Source organism: Salmo salar, chromosome ssa19 (assembly GCF_905237065.1).
Source record: "Salmo salar chromosome ssa19, Ssal_v3.1, whole genome shotgun sequence".
Taxonomy (NCBI): domain Eukaryota; kingdom Metazoa; phylum Chordata; class Actinopteri; order Salmoniformes; family Salmonidae; genus Salmo; species Salmo salar.
In genome coordinates this window covers 52,350,671-52,373,339 of record NC_059460.1, presented here as the reverse complement: position 1 = coordinate 52,373,339, position 22,669 = coordinate 52,350,671, and the positions used below count along the sequence as shown (strand labels likewise).

General features: G+C 42.9%; 1 protein-coding gene across 4 annotated transcripts in view; it reads left to right on the top strand.

The window, feature by feature from the left end:
• Positions 1-22,036, top strand: part of pemt (phosphatidylethanolamine N-methyltransferase) — a 113,780-nt gene extending 91,744 nt beyond the window's left edge. For 3 of the 4 annotated variants that reach the window (XM_045701857.1, XM_045701855.1, XM_045701856.1), the window contains exons 6-8: positions 14,762-14,858; positions 16,672-16,746; positions 21,518-22,036. In XM_045701857.1, coding sequence (XP_045557813.1) covers positions 14,762-14,858; positions 16,672-16,743 — 169 coding nt within the window. In that variant the 3' untranslated portion in view covers positions 16,744-16,746; positions 21,518-22,036. The remainder of the gene's footprint in view (positions 1-14,761; positions 14,859-16,671; positions 16,747-21,517) is intronic. The other variant, NM_001141302.1, reaches the window with a different exon arrangement.
• The last annotated feature ends 633 nt before the right edge of the window (positions 22,037-22,669 follow it).

Below are 22,669 nucleotides of genomic sequence, written 5' to 3'. Positions count from 1 at the left end.
TTGCCATGCGGCCCCAGGTGTAGACCCATGTAGCATAGTTTGTAGAGCATGACACTTGCAACGCTAGGGTTGGGGGTTCAATTCCCACGGAGGACTAGTATGAAAAAAGTATGTAAATGTATGTTCTTACTACTGTAAGAGCGTCTGCTAAATGACTAAAATGTAAATGCATGAAAATTGTACAGGAAGCACATGAGATGGTGGGGGCTACATATTCTCCACTCATCAGACAGAGCAGGAAAGCCACAATTACCCCTAATGGAGGTCTCAGTGTGCACTAGGGCTCAGTTGGTAGCCTAGATTGCAGCTCCAAATCAGCCTGCACTCTCAGCGTAAAATACAACATATTGTCTGCTGTTGCTCTTTCCGCTGTTGTTCCTTCCTGCACACTGTCTTGTACTCTCATTATATGGAATTAGTTTGATGATGGTATAAACGGTTCATTCTCTTGTCATTAGGATGTTAACTATTCCATCAACATGTTAAATGTGCAACCAGAGGGGAACAAATTCTAGATCACCTGTACTCCACACACAGAGACGCATACAAAGCTCTCTCTCGCCCTCCATTTGGTAAATCCGACCACAACTCTATCCTCCTGATTCCTGCTTACAAGCTAAAATTAAAGCAGGAAGCACCAGTGACTCGGTCTATAAAAAAGTGGTCAGATGAAGCAGATGCTAAACTACAGGACTGTTTTGCTATCACAGACTGGAACATGTTCCGGGATTCTTCTGATGGCATTGAGGAGTACACCACATCAGTCACTGGCTTTATCAATAAGTGCATCGAGGATGTCGCCCCCACAGTGACTGTACGTACATACCCCAACCAGAAGCCATGGATTACAGGCAACATTCGCACTGAGCTAAAGGGTAGAGCTGCCGCTTTCAAGGTGCGGGACTCTAACCCGGAAGCTTACAAGAAATCCTACAATGCCCTGCGACGAACCATCAAACAGGCAAAGCGTCAATACAGGGCTAAGATTGAATCATACTACACCGGCTCCGACGCTCGTCTTATGTGGCAGGGCTTGCAAACTATTACAGACTACAAAGGGAAGCACAGCCGTGAGCTGCCCAGTGACACGAGCCTACCAGATAAGCTAAATCACGTCTATGCTCGCTTCGAGGTAAGCAAAACTGAGGCATGCATGAGAGCATCAACTGTTCCAGGCGACTGTGTGATCACGCTCTCCGTAGCCGACATGAGTAAGACCTTTAAACAGGTCAACATACACAAGGCTGCGGGGCCAGACGGATTACCAGGACGTGTGCTCCGGGCATGTGCTGACCAACTACCAGGTGACTTCACTGACATTTTCAACATGTCCCTGATTTAAGTCTGTATTACCAACATGTTTCAAGCAGACCACCATAGTCCCTGTGCCCAAGAACGCAAAGGCAACCTGCCTAAATGACTACAGACCCGTAACACTCACATCTGTAGCCATGAAGTGCTTTGAAAGGTTGGTAATGGCTCACATCAACACCATTATCCCAGAAACCCTAGACCCACTCCAATTTGCATACCGTCCAAACAGATCCACAGATGATGCAATCTCTATTGCACTCCACACTGCCCTTTCCCACCTGGACAAAAGGAACACTTACGTAAGAATGCTATTCATTGACTACAGCTCAGCGTTCAACACCATAGTACCATCAAAGCTCATCACTAAGCTAAGGATCCTGGGACTAAACACCTCCCTCTGCAACTGGATCCTGGACTTCCTGACGGGCCACCCCCAGGTGGTAAGGGTAGGCAGCAACACATCTGCCACGCTGATCCTCAACACTGGAGCTCCCTAGTGGTGCGTGCTCAGTCCCCTCCTGTACTCCCTGTTCACCCATGACTGCATGACTGCATGACGGGTGGTGCCAGAATATCAACCTATCCCTCAATGTAACCAAGACTAAGGAGATTATTGTGGACTACAGGAAAAGGAGGACCGGGCATTTTCATCGACGGGGCAGTGGTGGAGCAGGTTGAGAGCTTCAAGTTCCTTGGTGTCCACATCAACAACAAACTAGAATGGTCCAAACACACCAAGACAGTTGTGAAGAGGGCACGACAAAGCCTATTCCCCCTCAGGAAACTAAAAAGATTTGGCATGGGTCCTGAGATCCTCAAAAGGTTCTACAGCTGCAACATCGAGAGCATCCTGACTGGTTGCATCACTGCCTGGTACGGCAACTGCTCGGCGGATAGTGCGTACGGCCCAGTACAACACTGGAGCAAAGCTGCCTGCCATCCAGGACCTCTACACCAGGCGGTGTCAGAGCAAGGCCCTAAAAATTGTCAAAAACCCCAGCCACCCCAGTCATATACTGTTCTCTCTACTACCGCATGGCAAGCGGTACCGGAGTGCCAAGTCTAGGACAAAAAGGCTTCTCAACAGTTTTTACCCCCAAGCCATAAGACTCCTGAACAGGTAATAAAATGGCTACCCGGACTATTGCATTGTGTGCCCCCCCCAACCCCTCTTTTACGCTGCTGCTACTCTCTGTTTGTCATATATGCATAGCCACTTTAACCATATCTACATGTACATACTACCTCAATCAGCCTGACTAACCGGTGTCTGTATGTAGCCTCGCTACTTTTTATAGCCTCGCTACTGTATATAGCCTGTCTTTTTACTGTTGTTTTATTTCTTTACCTACCTATTGTTCACCTAATACCTTTTTTGCACTATTGGTTAGCGCCTGTAAGTAAGCATTTCACTGTAAGGTCTACACCTGTTGTATTCAGCGCACGTGACAAATAAACTTTGATTTGATTTATTTCAGAGTGTTCATGCAGGACACAAAAAAACTCTACCTGCAGGAAAGAAACAATTGCATTTCAGTACATGATAAAACATAGGGATGCAAAAACTTGAGGGAATTGCATCTAATCTGTATAAATAAAGACTCAATTAGATGATAATTTGGGAGCTGGGGAACGATGACGAGCACTACAAATGTCAAACGTCACTCTGTGTATTGCTGTTTATGAGTTTCGAATCACTTCTCCTTCAGGAGCGGAAAACTGTATGTGTGTACATATGTGTGTGGTCTCCATGACAACAGTGACCAAACCACTGGTGAGTGGCTTAGCACTGTTGCTAGGCAGACACAGCAGGAGAGAGCAGCCTATCGCTGCAACCTATTATCCTCATTTCCTGCAGCTCCCTTTCTTCCTTACTTTTCTCCGTGCACTCCCTCTCTTTCCCTCCATTTTCAAATCGATTGAGCTGCTAGGCAGCAGTATCGCCCCTGTGCCGTTCCAGCATCCCCCCCCCCCCCCCGTGCTCGTGCGTCAGTAACCCCAGGGATGAAAGGGCTACAGTCGGACCATGAGGTGTGCCGGCCACTCATATGTGAACTGGTGACCCCCACATGCACGTGAGGCGCACGTGTGGCTCAGTGGTCAGATATTGGTTTCGAAAGGCTGTTTAGTCACACAAACTATAGCACTGCACCATTGTATCAATGATGCAGACTGATACAGTACTGGAGATGTTGCATTACTGCATGTTCATTAATTTCTTAACGTCACATGACTGTTCAACAGTTATGAGGCTTCATGTCCTGGGATCATTCTTAACAGGTGCCTGGTGCCTCGTTTTTTTTAGGGATTTGACCACCTCTCTGTCTCCATTGCCACAAAATAGATTTTCACGTAGGCTACGTTTTCTGCTTCCCTTGCTCTCCTTAGCTCATCCAGGCAAAGCACCTCCACACACACACACACTCACCCAACTGCAACTCCCCCCACACACACACAAACACACACACGTCCACTTACTCTACCTCCGTCCGTCCCATGACCTAAAGGAGATTAGCAGATGCATTGAGACTGATGCAGTATTGTCACGAGTAGGTTTTAACACTTTACCTGCTATCCATATACATCTGGCTCTAACAGAGAGACCTCCCTCATTCACCAGCACCTGGAAACCGTCCTCCTGTGTTTGTCAACCCCCGACACACTCTCGCCATCATCACCGTATAACATTCTTCACACCTCTTTCTCCTCTCCCTCCTTTTCCCTTGCACTCCTAATATCCTTCCTGACTCTGCATATACAGTGCCTTCAGAGAGTATTCAGACCCCAGACCTTTTCCACATTTTGTTACGTTACAGCCATATTGTAAAATTTGATTAAATCGTTTTTTTCTTCTCATCAATTACCCCGTAATGACAAAGCAAAAACATGTATTTTTTTTTACATTTTTGCTGATTTATAAACAAAATGTAAACTGAAATATTATATTTACATAAGTATTCAGACCCTACTCAGTACTTTGTTGAAGCACCTTTGGCAGCGATTACAGCATCAAGTCTTCTTGGGTATGAAGCAACAAGCTTGGCACACCTGTATTTGGGGAGTTTTTCCATTCTTCTCTGCAGATCCTCTCAAGCTCTGTCAGGTTGATTGGGAAGCGTTGCTGTTTTCAGGTCTCTCCAGAGATGTTAGATCAGGTTCAAGTCCGGGCTCTGGCTAAGCCACTCAAGGACATTCAGAGACTTGTCCCTAAGCCACTCTTGCATTGTCTTAGCAGTGTGCTTAGGGTCGTTGTCCTGTTGGAAGGTGAACCTTTGCCTCAGCCTGAGCACTTTGGAGAAGGTTTTCATCAATGATCTCTCTGTACTTTGCTACGTTCATCTTTACCTGGATCCTGACTGGTCTCCTAGTCACTGCTGCTGAAAAACACATCCACATCATGATGCTGCCACCACCATGCTTCCACCAGAGGTGACACTTGGCATTCAGGCCAAAGAGTTGAATCTTGTTTTCATCAGACCAGAGAATCTTGTTTCTCATGGTCTTAGTCTTTAGGTGCCTTTTGGCAAACTCCAAGCAGGTTGTCATGTACCTTTTACTGAGGATGACTGGCTTCCGTCTGGCCACTCTACCACAAAGGCCTGATTGGTGGAGTGCTGCAGAGATGGTTGTCCTTCTGGTAGGTTCTCCCATCTCCACAGAGGAACTCTGGAGCTCTGTCAGAGTGACCATCGGGTTCTTGGTCACCTCTTTGACCAAGGCGCTTCTTCCCTGATTGCTCAGTTTAGCCGGGCGGTCAGCTCTAGGAATCTTGGTATTTCCAAACTTCTTCCATTTAAGAATGATGAAGGCCACTGTTCTTTGGGACCTTCAATGCTGCAGACATGTTTTGGTACCCTTCCCCAGATCTGTGCCTTGACACAATCCTGTCTCGGAGCACTATGGACAATTCCTTCGACCTCATGGCTTGGTTTTTGCTCCGACATGCACTGTCAACTGTGGGACCTTATATAGACAGGTGTGTGCCTTTCCAAATCATGTCAAATCAATTGAATTTAGCACAGGCGGACTCCAATCAAGTTGTAGAAACATCTCAAGGATGATCAATGGAAACAGGATGCACCTGAGCTCAATTACGAGTCTCATAGCAAAGGGTCTGAATACTTATGTAAATAAGGTATTTAATTTTTTGTACTTTTTTTTTTCATTTTCAAAAATGTCAACTTGTTTTTGATTTGTCATTATGGGGTATTGTGTGTAGATTTGAGGATTTTTATTTATTTATTTTAGAATAAGGCTGTAAGAGAGAAATAAGAGGGGGGGAAACAATTTAATCAGTTTTGAGTTCAGGCTGTAACACAACAAAATGTGGAAAAAGTCTAGGGCTGAATACTGTGGATGGATTAAATTGTTTTCTCTCACCCATCTACACACAATACCCCATAATGAAAAGTGACATTTTTGCACATTTATTGAAAATGAAATGCAGAAATATCTAATTTACATAGGTATTCACACATCTTTGTAGAGGCACCTTTGTAGAAGGTGTAGAACTCTCAATACTTTGTAGAAGCACCTTTGGCAGTGATTTCAGCTGTGAGTCTTTATGGATAAGTCTCTAAGAACTTGGATTGTGTTTCGAGCTCTGACAAATGGTTCATGATCATTGAATGGCAACCGTCTTCATGTCTTGCCATAGATTTTCAAGTAGATTTAAGTCAAAACTGTAACTCGGCCACTCAGGAACATTCACTGTCTACATGGTAAGCAACTCCAGTGTAGATTTGGCCTTGTGTTTTAGGTTATTGTCCTGCTGAAAGGTGAATTCCCCTGCCAGTGTCTGGTGGAAAGCAGACTGAACCAGGTCTTCCTCCTGTGCTTAGTTCCATTCCGTTTCTTTTTTTATCCTGAAGAATTCCCAAGTCCTTAATGATTACAAGCATACCCATAACATGATGCAGCCAGCACTATGCTTGAAAATATGGAGAGTGGTACTCAGTATTGTGTTGTATTGGATTTATCCCAAACATAACACTTTGTATTCAGGACAAAAAATGAATTGCTTTGCCACATTTTTTGCAGTATTACTTTAGTACCTTGTTGCAAACAGGATGCATGTTTTGGAATATTTGTATTCTGTACAGGCTTCCTTCTTTTCACTCTGTCAATTAGGTTAGTATTGTGGAGTAAGTACAATGTTGTTGTTGATCTATCCTCAGTTTTCTCCTATCACAGCCATTCAACTCTATAACTGTTTTAAAGTCACCGTTGGCTGGTTAAATCCCTGAGCGATTTCCTTCCTCTCTGACAACTGAGTTAGGAAGGACGCCTGTATCTTTGTAGTGACTGGGTGTATTGATACACCATTCAAATGGTAATGAATAACTTCACCATTTTTCATGGGATATTAACTGTCTGATTTTTGTTTTACCCATGTCCCAATAGGTGCCCTTCTTTGCAAGGTACTCTGTGTATATAGCCAATCGTTACTCATTGTGTATTTCTTCCTTGTTGTTATTTTTTTTAATTATTTCTCTTTTTTTGTCTCTGCATTGTTGGGAAGACCCGTAACTAAGCATTTCACTATTAGTTTACAACAGATTTTGTTTGGTCTTAAATCCCCCAGCATATCGTTTTATTTTGGTCTCAAATCCCGTAGCATATCATCTAGGTTTTATTTTGGTCCTTAATCCAGTAGCATATCATCTAGGTTTTATTTTGGTCCTTAATCCAGTAGCATATCATCTAGGTTTTATTTTGGTCTTTAAAACCAAAATAATACCTAGATGACATGCTACGGGATTTGAAACCAAAATAAAACCTACATTTAGGGGATTTAAGACCAGAATAAAAAGCAAATGACATGCTACTGGATTAAATCCCCCAGGAAGTCATCTAGGTTTTATTTTGGTCTTAAATCCCCCAGGAAGTCATCTAGGTTTTATTTTGGTCTTAAATCACCCAGCATGTCATCTAGGTTTTATTTTGGTCTTAAATCCCCTAGCATGTCATCTAGGTTTTATTTTGGCCTTAAATGCCCCAGCATGTCATCTGCTTTTTATTTTGGTCTTAAATCCCCTAAATGTAGGTTTTATTTTGGTCTCAAATCCCGTAGCATATCATCTAGGTTTTATTTTGGTCTTAAATCCCCCAGCATGTCATCTAAGCTTTATTTTGGTCTCAAATCCCCCAGCAAGTCATCTATGTTTTATTTTGGTCTCAAACCCCGTAGCATATCATCTAGGTTTTACGTTGGTCTCAAATCCCCCAGATTTGCCCTTCTATTCAAGTCTCAATCCCTCTGTTACTTCTCCTCCTTCCTATCCGCTCCTCTCTCTCCTGGGGTCATCCTGGGGCCATGACGTTGCTGTTCTAGCCAGCTGTCCCTGACTGAGGCCTTCCACCCTGCCTGCATGGCGGATGGACATGTATTGAACAGAATGGAAAAAAGGTCCGTATTGAGCAGAGTGTTAGCATGAGTCACCCACCCAGCGATCTGGTCTGCAGCGACAACACCGACAACCTGTCGCCCTGTTCCCTCGACGGAATGTCTTTGACCTACTTTCTGCTGTTCAATTTGAGATGACACTTTCCCTAGGTGACGGCCATTATGTGTGTGTGGGGGAGTTGTGTGTGTGTGTGGGGGGGGGGCGGCAGTTTTTGCACTCGCTCTTCTGTAGTGATAATACATGTGCAAAGGCGTTTGTTAGATTAGCTCTTGTGCTGAATTTTGAATCTATAATCTTTGTCATTTTGGCACAATAAATTCAGGATGTTTTTACACAATGGGTAACTTCAGTAGGTTGTGAAGCAAAACAGAGGACCAAAGCAATTCCCAGGTAGTCACTGTTCACATACAGTTATTCTGAATTGACCTCTGTGTGAGTGTCTGTGGGTGTTCTCATGAATTTGCCGTTTCTGAGTATGTGGGGATATGCATACACGTTTGTTGTATTCCAGAGGTGGGTGGCTTGGTAACGTCATCAGACAAAGAGTGTCCTTCAGGTGTGTCATGGTCACCTTGACCCAAGTATCCAAACCTCCTCCTCATTTACCCACTGACTTTCATTCACTCTCATCTTCTCTCCCTCTTATTCTGTCTCCTCTCTGTCATCCACCTCTCTCCTGGCCCAGAACAGGACAGCGGGAATCAAATTAACATTGATCCCACTGCTCCAATTAAGAAAGGTAATCAGATAACAGGAGATATAAAGATGAATGGAACTCAATGAAATGCAGAGGAGGGATCCTCCCTTGAGTGAGAACTGGCCTGGTTACATCTGTTGGCCTGGTTGCATCTACCGGCCTGGTTGCGTCTGCTACAGTGGCAGCCATACCAGGCCAGGTCCTCCTTTACCTTCTAAAGCAATGATAATGTATCCTTTCATAATGGAAAGGATACTGTACGTTGTTTGTTATCCAACCCACACACTGTATATGTACAGTATATTTAACACATTGCCTTGAGATACAACTTTGAAAATGGAGAAGGACAAAAAGTAATCCCCTTTTCCTATAGGTGGGAATGAGAATGTCTATTGTCATGTCCTCCCAGCGATGACCCCAAAGTTACACGAGAGATAAAGGATTACCTTTTTTTTACCTGCCATCACAAATGTCATATTTCTCTGGGTAGAGATTGGGGAAAATGGTCGAAAAGCAATAGGAAGATCGATTTCAAATGGTGACCCCCAAAGGCTGTTGAAGAAGGGTGCGCACCATTTCGGGGAAACGTGTTGTTCAGTACAAACCGACACGCAACGTAGCAAACATTGAGGCGAATTGAATTGTTTCACGATGTCCACCATTGTTCCTGCACCCAAGAAAGCGAAGGTAACTGAACTTAATGTCTATTGCCCAGTAGCACTCACTTCTGCCATCATGGAGGGCTTTGAGAGGCTAGTTAAGGACCATATCACCTCCAACTTACCCGACACCCTAGACCCACTACAATTTGCATACCGCCCCAATAGATCCACAGGTGATGCCATCGCACTGCACACTGCCCTATCCCATCTGGACAAGAGGAATACCTATGTAAGAATGCTGTTCATTGACGACAGCTCAGCCTTCAACACCATAGTACCCTCCAAGTTCATCATTAAGCTCGGGGCCCAGGGTCTGAATCCCGCCCTGTGCAACTGGGTCCTGAACTTCCTGACGTGCCGCCCCAAGTGGTGAAGGTAGGCAATAACACTTCCCCTACGCTGTTCCTCAACACAGGGGCCCCACAAGGGTGCGTGCTCAGCCCCCTCCTGTACTCCCTGTTTATCCATGACTGCGTGGCCATGCACGCCTCCAACTCAATCACCAAGTTTGCAGACGACACAACAGTGGTAGGCCTGATTACCAACAACGACGAGACAGCCTACAGGGAGGAGGTGAGAGCCCTGGTGGAGTGGTGCCAGGAAAATACTGAGAGGGTGGTGCGGTCAGCCCAACGCATCACCGGGAGTACACTACCTGTCCTTCAGGACATCTACAGCACCCGGTGTCACAGGAAGGCCAAGAATATCATCAAGGACCTCAACCATCCGAGCCACAGCCTGTTTACCCCGCTATCATCCAGAAGGCGAGGTCAGTACAGGTGCTTTAAAGCTGGGACCGAGAGACTGGAAAAACAGCTTTCTTCTCAAGGCCGTCCAGACTGCCACTAGCCAGCCTCCACCCAGTACGCTGCCCTGAACTTGGTCACTATCCGGCTACCACCTGGTTACTGATCCCTGCACCTTTATCGGCTGCTGCCCTATGTACATAGACATGGAACACTGATCACTTTAATAATGTTAAACTGTTTTGCATATGAAAATGGGTATATACTGTATTCTAGTCAAGGCCATCCTATTCAACTATTTCTATATAGGATATCTGAAGAATACGTGGATAGAATAGTATATGTACAGCAATAGTTGAATAGGATGGCATTGACTAGAATACAGTATATGCAGTTGAAGTCGGAAGTTTACATACACCTTAGCCAAATACATTTAAACTCAGTTTTTCACAATTCCTGACATTTAATCCTAGTAAAAATTCCCTGTCTTAGGTCAGTTAGGATCATTTATTTTAAGAATGTGAAATGTCAGACTAATAGTAGAGAGTGATTTATTTCAGCTTTTATTTCTTTCATCACATTCCCAGTGGGTCAGAAGTTTACATACACTCAATTAGTATTTGGTAGCATTGCCTATAAATTGTTTAACTTGGGTCAAACGTTTCAGGTAGCCTTCTACAAGCTTCCCACAATAAGTTGGGTGAATTTTGGCCCATTCCTCCTGACAGAGCTGGTGTAACTGAGTCAGGTTGTAGGCCTCCTTGCTCGCACACACTTTTTCAGTTCTGCCCACAAATTTTCTATAGGATTAAGGGCTTTGTGATGGCCACTCCAATACCTTGACTTTGTTGTCCTTAAGCCATTTTGCCACAACTTTGGAAGTATGCTTGGGGTCATTGTCCATTTGGAAGACCCATTTGTGATCAAGCTTTAACTTCCTGACTGATGTCTTGAGATGTTGCTTCAATATGTCAACATCATTTTCCTACCCCATGATGCCATCTATTTTGTGAAGTGCACCAGTCCCTCCTGCAGCAAAGCACCCCCACAACATGATACTGCCACCCCGTGCTTCAACGGTTGGGATGGTGTTCTTCGGCTTGCAAGCCTCCCCCTTTTTCCTCCAAACATAACAATGGCCATTATGGCCAAACAGTTCTATTTTTGTTTCATCAGACCAGAGGAAATTTCTCTAAAAAGTATGATCTTTGTCCCCATGTGCAGTTGTAAACCGTAGTCTGGCTTTTTTTATGGTGATTTTGGAGCAGTGGCTTCTTCCTTGCTGAGCGGCATTTCAGGTTATGTCGATATAGGACTCGTTTTACTGTGGATATAGATACTTTTGTACCTGTTTCCTCCAGTATCTTCACAAGGTCCTTTGCTGTTGTTCTGGGATTGATTGTACTTTTCGCAACAAAGTACGAGGAGGAGTACTAGGAGACAGAACGTGTCTCCTTCCTGAGCGGTATGACGGCTGCGTGTTCCCATGGTGTTTATACTTGCGTACTATTGTTTGTACAGATGAACGTGGTACCTTCAGGTGTTTGGAAATTTCTCCCAAGGATGAACCAGACTTGTGGAGGTCTACAATATATGTTTTCTGAGGTCTTGGCTGATTTCTTTTGATTTTCCCATGATGTCAAGCAAAGATGCACTGAGTTTGAAGGTAGGCCTTGAAATACATTCACAGGTACACCTTCAATTGTCTCAAATGATGTAAATTAGCCTATCAGAAGCTTCTAAAGCCGTGACATAATTTTCTGGGATTTTCCAAGCTGTTTACAGGCACAGTCAACTTAGTGTATGTAAACTTCTGACCCACTGGAATTGTGATACAGTGAATTATAAGTGAAATAATCTGTCTGTAAACAATTGTTAGAAAAATGACTTTTTTCATGCACAGATAGATGTCCTAACCGACTTGCCAAAACTATAGTTTGTTAACAAGAGATTAGTGGAATGGTTGAAAAACAAGTTTTAATGACTCCAACCTAAGTGTATGTAAACTTCCGACTTCAACTGTACGTAAACCTTATTAGTGGTGTGTGTGTGTGTGTGTGTGTGTGTGTGTGTGTGTGTGTGTGTGTGTGTGTGTGTGTGTGTGTGTGTGTGTGTGTGTGTGTGTGTGTGTGTGAATATATATGTATATATACACACACACACAGACAGATCACTTTAATAATATTTACGTACAGTTGAAGTCGGAAATTTACATACACTTAGGTTGGAGTCATTAAAACTTGTTTTTCAACCATACACACACACACAGTGGTCACTTTAATAATGTTTACGTACAGTTGAAGTAGGAAGTTGACATACACTTAGGTTGGAGTCATTAAAATTCGACCATTAACATTTTTTTTTATTTGAATAGAGCCCCACAGTGTCATAATACCCATAAAACCTAGCAGTCAAACAGGGAAATGGTTTCAATCATTTTTCCACTGTTCATTTTTCCCATGGGGAATTTTAGAAACACTTAATATAAGGCTTACCCTGGCGATGTTTTGATAACCGTGTAAATCTCTCTCGGACAAGGTGACGTCTATCAATATATTCGGCACTATTTACTCTCAGATCAGAAAATGATCATTAGCATCAAAGTAGACATCATGCAAGACTACAAATCCCTGCAAGCTTCTGCACATCATCTCTTGCTGACACCTTTGCTAACAGGTATTGTGTTAAGTTAAAACTTGCACAAGACAGTTCACAGAATTGTCAATTTAATGAAATTTTGCCAATTTATTAATTACAAAATGTAGCTAACATTAGTTAATCATGAGATTCTCACCTTTGCCTCGATTTGGCAGTCTCGTCCAGATCATAAAGGCATTTGTAGTTCTTTATGATAGCCACATTAGCAGCTAATTAGCATTTCATGTTTGGGGGGTAAATACAGGTGAATATATTGATAAGTCACCTTTTCCTAGAGAGAATTTTCATGGTTATTAAAATGTCACTCAAACGTAAGCCTACATGAAACACAGCCCTTATTTTAAGTGTTTCTAAAATCCCGTATGGGATAAATGAATGGTGGGAAAACAATTGGAACCATTTCCTTGTTTAACTACTAGGTTTTATGGGTATTATGACTCATACTTTGGTACTCTGCACCCCAGATCTATATGTGTTTTAGCCAACTTTGACCATAGCTCTGACCGTATGGTATGACAACAATAGGCAAATGTTTTCTAAAGATTTTATACAGATCTTAGAGCACCAAACCACTACACATTACTCTCTATAAAATTGACCAAAGTCACATAAGGCTATAGTCTAAAAGTAGTACACCATAGGGAATGTCATTTGACATGTAGCCACAGTGTGTAGTAGAGGCCCGACAAACAGCTCATACTAATATGCAGGCCATGTTGTGTGGCATTTAGTCACGTCCAGACTGGGTGAGTCTGACACATGCAGCTGAGTCAGTGAAAAGCTCTAGTTACAGTACTTTACGTGTCTGGCTCTGCACGGCCAATTCACGGCCCATGTAACGTAGAACAGTAGGACAGTGTGGGATGTAGGGCAATGGGGATGTCAAAATATAGCTAGTGGACCCATATTATCGAGTGGGTTTTGTCAGCTGCGTAGAGTAGGTAGATATTTATTTGATCTGTATAATGAATGTGGCTCACTTCTGGTGCTGAGTAAGGTATTTATTTATTATATGTTTGCACCAGATGCTAACAGAAAAGTCCAAGAACAAGTCCTTGTTTGCACTTTCCTTGTTTCTCGAGCCAATGTTAACTAGCATTAGCGCGATGACTGGAAGTCTATGTGTATCCACTAGCGTGCAGATACCCATAGACTTCCAGTCATTGCGTTAGCGTTGACTTGCGAAACTGCCTTCATACTGGACACAGAGACGTGCTAATGGTATCCACTAGTTCATCTGACACTGGGGAAGTAGGTCAAGGGCCTCATTGAAAAAAGTATCCCATTAACTTCACCTTTATTTCACCTTTGTTCCAACTTTTCGCTATGTTTTAAACACACTGCAAAAGAATGAGTACAGACTTTGCACAGAAGCATAACACTTGATAAATGATGACAGCTGTTTTGGTTAGGCTGGATTACTCAAGGTGACGCTTTGTCTTATTGTCATTTAGTTGTCTCTGAAAAAGGGCACTGACCAACAATGCCCGTGTTTCGTTTACCCCCCAGGAGACCTTCAGCCAGGTCAAGAGAAGTTAGGCAGCAAGTGTGTGTGTGTGCGCGCCTTCCATTTCGTTCCCAAAAGCCTTCCATATCTCATCCCTGACTGTAAATGCTACTGCTGCATGAAGCGTGGCCAGACTCCATCTGAAAGCAGAGTGGTTATTTGCTCCCTTAGTAATCGCTTGTGCAGAAAAGAAATAGTCTTCAGTTGTTCCCCAAACCAGGTTGAAAGATATCTTAAAATAGAGGATATGTAAGCCCTAGTAACTCTCTCCTTCTCTTGTTGTCCAGCTCGTTACAACTTCTTTCAGCTTTGTCCATATCCTCTATAATGACTATAATTGCCGATAACACAGGCGCCTGAAATTGACATCCGATTACAAAACACATGGCTTGAATCCAGCCTGATCATCTCCTGCTGTTTGTCATCCCAATGATCCCACAACTTCATACATTCACACTCCCCCTTTAAAAACACTTTATGTAGTCAGCTAGTATCATGAAAGTATCATCGACATCAGTGGTGGGGAACCTTTTTGCTATCAAGGGCCATTTGGATATTTATAAATTAATTCAGGGGCCTTATTATTAAAATGTGCTATTTTTTTTGCTTTATTTATGTTTTAATGTGACTTTAATCACTGACATTGGTTTTATAGTTTAAATATGACTTATGACGTTTCTTGTGTCCTTAAGTATTTAGAAAAGTGCAAATCCTATTTAAATAAATATTAGTATTGTAAATAATGTTGTTATTATGATTACTTGTTCAAGCTCACCTCTAATGCGATGGCTGAAACTGCTTATCTTTGACAAGGCGTTTGATGTCAGCTGGCAGAGAAGACGATGCTACTCGCAGCTGCTTTTCCAGGTTTGTGTCAGTTAGTCTTGAGCGAAATCGAGTCTTTGCAAGAGTCAGTTTGGTTGTCCCGAATACAGATGAAAATTTAAGTGCATGTCTCCTCAGAACAGGAAAATGCTCAGCGCTAACATACATTTTGTAGAACTCAGGGAGAGGGAGGTTGTTGTACCTTGCTTTGAGCTCGTTATTGCTTTGCAGCTCAATGACTTCGTGTTGTAGGCCATCCGGCACATCCGCTGGTTCGATGTTAAACGGGGTTGCAAATATGTTCAACTCCAGTTGTTTACTTTTCACATCCTTAAACCGCTCACAAAATGCCTTTGCGAGCTTTCCACACTCACCGGCATATTCCGACATAATCTCAGGCTCTTGTCCTTGCAGAGTAGGAAAATTAACTGTGTTACCCCTTTCTAGTTGGACTTGCCACAGCTTTAATTTCGCTTCGAACGATTTCACATTTGACAGCAGATCGCTGAGAAGCTGGTTCGGCCCTTGAAGCTTGACGTTCAAGTCATGTCCACCATGAAGGCCAAATCACACACCCACTTGTCATCACTCAGTTCCACAACAGGTTTCCCCTTAATCTCCATGAATTGTTTTACTTCATCCTTCCGTCCGTAAAACCGCATGAGTATGTTTCCACGGCTCAACCATCGCACCTCACAGTGGTAAATCAGATCACCATACTCCGATTCAAGATCACTCAAAAGCTCCTTAAATTGGCGGTTGTTTAGCCCTTTGCTTTTGATAAAATGAATGGTGGACACTACAGTTGCCATTACATTGTTCGGCTTCAGGGACTGTACACACAGACTTTCTTGATGTATGCAGTTGCATACACTTGGATCAAGACTGAGACGACTCATGTCTTTTTTTCACTAATGAGGTTAGCCCCTTTTTCGAGCCAACCATGGCTGGCGCTCCATCTGTAGTAAGGCCACATCATTTTTCAAACCATAGCTCAAATTTGCTCATAGCCGAGACAAGTCTCTCAAACAAGTCCGCACCTCTGGTGGTGCCATGCATGGCTTCCAAAGACAGCAATTCCTCCCTTGTGTCAAACTCAGTGGTAATCCCACGTACAAAAATTGCAAATTGGGCAGTATTTGTTACATCAGTCGTTTCATCACATGCCAAATACATTTCTTGTGGAGTCCTTCAATGTTTTTTTCCTTCCGAATGAGGCTTCAGTTTCTTTGCGATAAGTTCGCTCACCACAAAACTTGCTTGCATAACATTTTCCTCATCCAAATGAGGTTTCGTAAAGGCGGCTTGTTGGGTACCCACGCCCCACTGAAGAGCAATGACTTTATCCACACGAAGTTGTCCTTGCAACTCATTCAGTTTAGCATGTTTCACGCTCCAAATTCGCCTTTTTCATTACTGCAAGTGCATCCCCACAAACTAGGCATACATGTTTGCCTTTCACTTCGACAAAAAAATATTCATTTGTCCATTTGTCTTGGAAAGCGTGACACTCCGCATCTACTTTTCTTTACTGTAGGCATTTTTATGATCATCAGGTGCTCGATAATGACGAGCTGTCTGGTACCGCCAGAGCTTTGGGGGGTGTGTGGGTGGATTTTTTACCATTTTATTTTTGTGGAACAACAATGTCTAGAGATTTTTTTTTATTACATTTTTTTTAATTTATGAATTGGCTCAGGGGCCTGATCAAATGGTCTCGTAGCTCGTAGCCGGACGTTCCCCACCCTTGATCTACATAATCAGAGTGTAGCATTTGCCAGTGGAATAACATATTTACTTTATGAATAAATGTACATATTGTGAACATATTATAATGCTCCTCTCCCTCCTCCAGGAATGCCAGTCCGGTGGGGTTGGTGCTGACAGCAGTGGTAGCCATTTCATACCAAGTGGCCATCATCTTTGAAGGGTAAGCATCTCTCTTGTTTTCTTTCTGTTCACTGTGGCTATCTTATCACACTCTTCTGTTTCAGCGGTGAACAGGGTTCGTAGCCTTGAGAGACGCTGAACATGCTGGCTGCGTCAATGCAGACACTATCAGATCACATCCAGTTAAATGGACTGACACGTACAGGGCAGCAGGTAGCCTAGTTAAGAGTGCCGGGCCATTAACCGAAAGGTCTCTGGTTCAAATTCCCGAGCTGACTAGTTGAAAAATCTGTTGATGTGCCCTTGAGCAAGGTACTTAACCCTAATTGCTCCTGTAAGTCGATCTGGATAAGAGCGTCTTTTAAATCAGCTATTCTCAAGAGGTGAGTCACAACCCACATTTTTTAATGGGTCACCGGTGTCTTGAGTAACAAATGATTATAAAAAAATAAAAATACTCCAGCCTGATCATTAACAACTTAAACCAGGTAGAAAGTGAGTAGAAATGATAATGAACTTACATTTTTCTATACTTTAATATCAGAAAAATGTTTCTTCAATCACAGTATTTTCAATATAGAGCTATTAGCAGCACTATTTTGGTTGCTTTTGTGGTCTCAAGCCAGTGAGTTTAACATTCTTCATCAAGAATATGAGCAAAATTGTATTGTTGACAATGAAAGAGGTGGGGGATGTTGTTCTCGTGTCATATAATTGCTACATTTACTATCAATATAGTATAAAAAAAATATTTTCCATGTATTTTGGCAATTTTAACTTTACAGTCACAGTTTAGAGTTACGAGTGACAGAAGTGTTGCTATAACAGTTCTTACTGTTAGCAGTCCAATGTCTGTCTCAGTGCTGAGTCACATCAAGCCCATACAATTCCACACTCCCTCGTGCTGCACACATGAAAGGATTGAGTGAGGATAAAGAGAAACGTTTTGTTTTCCTGTCTCTTATCAAACTCCCCCGCAAGCGTTCTTAAACGTTATGTTAATGAGAGAGGGAGCGAGCAGACAGGTTCAGAATCTGTAGGTACTATGCAATTAGACAAAAAAAACGTTTAATTTAAATTTATTTTATCCTCCAAAGAGGTGGATGAGTAATTTTTATATATACACACTACCATTCAAAAGTTTGAGCTAACTTAGAAATTCTCTTGTTTCTAAAAGGAATTTTTTTGTCCATTAAAATAACATCAAATTGATAAAAAAAATACAGTGTAGACATTGTTAATGTTGTAATTGACTATTGTAGCAGGAAACGGCAGATTTAAAAAAAACTTTTTTTATGGAATATCTACATAGGCGTACAGAGGTCCATTATCAGCAACCATCACTCCTGTGTTCCAATGGCATGTTGTGTTAGCTAATCCAAGTTTATCATTTTAAAAGGCTAATTGATAATTAGAAAATCCTTTTGCAATTATGTTAATACTGCTGAAAACTCTTATCCTGATTAAAGAAGCAATAAAACTGGCTTTAGACTAGTTGAGCATCAGCATTTGTGGGTTCCATTACAGGCTCAAAATGGCCAGAAACAAAGAACTTTCTTCAGAGAATTGAAGGCTATTCCATGCGAGAAATTGCCAAGAAACTGAAGATTTCGTACAATGCTGTGTACTACTCCCTTCACAGAACAGAGCAAACTGGCTCTAACCAGAATAGAAAGAGGATGGGCTACGCGCTTCAGCACTTGGCGGTCCCGTTCTGTGAGCTTGTGTGGCCTACATCTTCGCGGCTGAGCCGTTGTTGCTCCTAGATGTTTCCACTTCCCAATAACAGCACTTACAGTTGACCAGGGCAGCTCTAGTTAGGCAGAAATTTGACGAACTGACTTGTTGGAAAGGTGGCAACCTATGACGGTGCCTCATCGAAAGTCACTGAGCTCTTCAGTAAGGCCATTCTACTGCCAATGTTTTGTCAATGGTGACTGCATGGCTGTGTATTCGATTTCATTCATACACCTGTCAGCAACGGTTGTGGCTGAAATAGCCAAATCCACTAATTTGAATGGTTGTCCACATACATACACTGTATGTATGTACTTTCGGAAAGTATTCAAACCCCTTGACCTTTTCCACATTTTGCTACATTACAGCCTTATTCTAAAATGGATAAATTTTTTGTTTCTTTCTTCCCCACATCAATCTACACACAATACCCTAATGTCAACGCAAAAATATCACATTTCACAATAATATCACAAGTATTCAGACCGTTTATTCAGTACTTTGGCAGCGATTACAGCCTTGAGTCTTCTTGGGTATGACACTACAAGCTTGGTTGGAGAGTGTCAGAGATGGAAGAACGTTCAAGAAGGCACACACCTGCCTAAATAAGGTCCAACAGTTGACAGTGCATGTCAGTGCTCCGAGACAGGATTGTGTCGAGGCACAGATCAGGGGAAGGGCAACCATCTCTGCAGCACACCACCAATTTGGCCTTTTATGGTAGAGTGGCCAGACGGAAGCCACTCCTCAGTAAAAGGCACATGACAGCCGACTAGGAGTTTGCAACAACCCTAAGCAAAGACAATGCAGGAATGGCTTTGGGACAAGTCTCTGATCCCGCAGGGCTCCCGACTGGCGCAGTGGTCTAAGGCACTGCATCTCAGTGCTAGAGGTGTCACTACAGACCCTGGTTCGATCCTGGGCTGTATCACAACCGGCCGTGATCGGGATTCCCATAGGGCGGCACACAATTGGCCCAGTGTCGTCCGGGTTAGGGGAGGGTTTGGCCAGGGTAGGCCGTCATTGTAAATAAGAATTTGTTCTTAACTGACTTGCCTAGTTAAATAAAGGCTAAATAAATAAAAATAAGGCGGATGTGGAGGTCCTGGGGTTGCGTAGAACATTTCTGGTATGTTTTATTTCAGCTCATGAAACATGGGACCAACACTTTATATGTTGCGTTTATATTTTAGTTTAGTACAATACCAGTCAAAAGTTTACAATACCAGTCAAAATATTTTGGACACACCAACTCATTCAAGGGTTTTTCTTTATTTTGACTATTTTCTACATTGTAGAAAAATAGTGAAGACATCAAAACTATGAAATAAAACATCATGTTGTAACCAAAAAAGTGTTAATCAAAATACATGTTATATTCTTCAAAGCAGCCGCCCTTTGCCTTGATGACTGCTTTGCACACTCTTGGCATTCTCTCAACCAGCTTCACCTGGAATGCTTTTCCAACAGTCTTGAAGGAGTTCCCACATATGCTGAGCACTTGTTGGCTGCTTTTCCTTCACTCTGCGGTCCAACTCATCCCAAACCATCTCAATTGGGTTGAGGTTGGGGGATTGTGGAGGCCAGATCATCTGATGCAGCACTCCATCACTCTCCTTCTTGGTCAAATAGCCCTTACGCTGCCTGGATGTGTGTTGGGTTATTGTCCTGTTGAAAAACAAATGACAGTCCCACTCAGCGCAAACCAGATGGGATGGCGTATCGCTGCAGAATGCTGTGGTAGCCATGCTGGTTAAGTGTGCCTTGAATTCTAAATAAATCACAGACAGCGTCACCAGCAAAGCACCCACACACCATCACACCTCCTCCTCCATGCTTCACGGTGGGAACCACACATGCAGAGGTCACCCGTTCACCTACTCTGTGTCTCAGAAAGACACAGCGGTTGGAACCAAAGGACAGATTTCCACCGGTCTAATGTCCATTGCTCGTGTTTCTTGGCGCAAGCAAATCTCTTCTTCTTATTGGTGTCCTTTAGTAGTGGTTTCCTTCCATGAAGGCCTGATTCACCCAGTCTCCTCTGAACAGTTGATGTTGAGATGTGTTTGTTATTTGAATTCTGTTAAGCATTTATTTACTTGGATGCAATTTCTGAGGCTGGTAACTCTAATGAACTTCATCTCTGCAGCAGAGGTAACTCTGGGTCTTCCTTTGCAGTGGCAGTCCTCATGAGAGCGTGTGTGTGCGGTCGGGGGAGCGTGCGTGTGCGTATGGTCGGGGGCGCTTGTGGGTGTGGTGTGTGCGTGCGTGTGGTCGGTGGAGCATGTGGGTGTGTGTGAGCAAGAGACATCAGCACCCCAGTGACAGACAACAGACAGGTGATTGTTAGCTGCCTGTCTTTGGATGACACATCAGAGCGGTCATCGACACAGGGACACATAAAGACATACTCATTTACTCACCTATCAAAACAAACATCAAGGAGACTCAGGGAAGAAGATATGCATCAGAAGAAGCTGAGATTGCATTTCCCTGATACTGCATTCACAACCACTCTACATGAAACTGTGTGTGTCAGTCAAGTCCGTGTTCTATTTCAATCTGGTGCCAGTGCACTGCAGAACTAGGATGAGATTACGTTTCTATGCCATTGTATTCCCTCTCAAGGCGTTCACAGATATTGTTGAGTCGCGTTGAATTTAAATAAGCGTTATTGTTAACATACATTTGTAAGCTCAATTCTCATCCCAAACATCCCTCAATATTTGATGTACTACCTCCTCCCACTCCTTTACAGACTAGTAAAATAATAGGTAGCTCTGTGTACTGTACCTGTCCTTCCCACTCAAAACATATCCCTCCCCAGTCTCCACCTACCTGTTGCCAGTCCATCGGTAGGGAGGGAGAGAGGCCGAGCAGTCAGCTTTCTGTATAGGACGTGGCCTTAGAGGGAGGCTCAATGGTGCAGAAAATTGTACATCAATGGATAACATGCAGGATGTGGGACACCTTTTACAGACACACACGGGGCTCCAGGCACGGGTTGGTACGGTGGAGGAACAGTAATACTCTCTTCCCCTGTTTATCTGGGGGTTTTTCTCTGGTTTTTGCAGACCTTTCACCGAGGATATCTATCGACAGAGAGCACAGTGCTGCAAGCACAAATAAAGAGGAAGGATGGACTGTGTTTGTCCAAGGATCATACCTACAGATCAGAGACTACCAGACTGACTACCAGGCCACACACCACGTCAGCCTGCTACACAGAGCACGAGAGGTGGGCTAGAGAGAGACAGAAGGGATGGAGGGTGTTTTTGCCTTTCTGGCAAATATCAAGTACACAGTCTTCCTCCTGGCCCAATTCTAAGATATTCTGCTTCTCTTTATAAAAACTTTGATCCCTGCTTGCAGTATTTTAATAGCAAGTCTTAACAATGCAAGGGCTGGATCAATCATTTTCAGCTTTTAAATTGAATGCTCTGTAGTTTTCATATTTCACACTATTTAGTCGTGTAGTTGTAATTTTTATCTCAAAAGCCAATGACAATCATTCCATAATATCTTCTGCATGGCTATGTTTGCAGAGTCCCATGTATCTTAATGAAACTGTAAATACAGATCTGATCCCATTACTCCCTGAACTGTTGTTTCATTACCAGTCTCTGTCTTGTGTTCTGTGTTGTTGATCCACACACCATCAACATTATAACTGAAGTATATGTCTTAAATAGCACCATATCCCCTATTAAGTGCACTACTTTTGACCAGAGACCTTTGTTGCTTATACTGTGCCCCCCTTGGTGTTTTTCCTATTTTGTTGCATGACAACCTGTAATTTAAATAGATTTTTATTTGGATTTCATGTAATGGACATGCACAAAATAGTCCACATTGGTGAAGTGAAATGAAAAAAATGACTTGTTTAAAAAGATTCTAAAAAATAAACAGGAAAGTGGTGCGTGCATATGTATTCACCCCCTTTGCTATGAAGCCCCTAAATAAGATCTGGTGCAACCAATTACCTTCAGAAGTTACATAATTAATTAAAGTCCATCTGTGTGCAATCTAAGTGTCACATGATATGTTACATGATCTCAGTGTATATATACACCTGTTCTGAAAGGCCCCAGAGTCTGCAACATCACTAAGCAAGGGGCACCACCAAGCAAGCGGCACCATGAAGACCAAGGACCTCTCCAAACAGGTCAGGGACAAAGTTGTGGAGAAGTACAGGTCAGGGTTATATCAGCTGATGTACGAAGGGC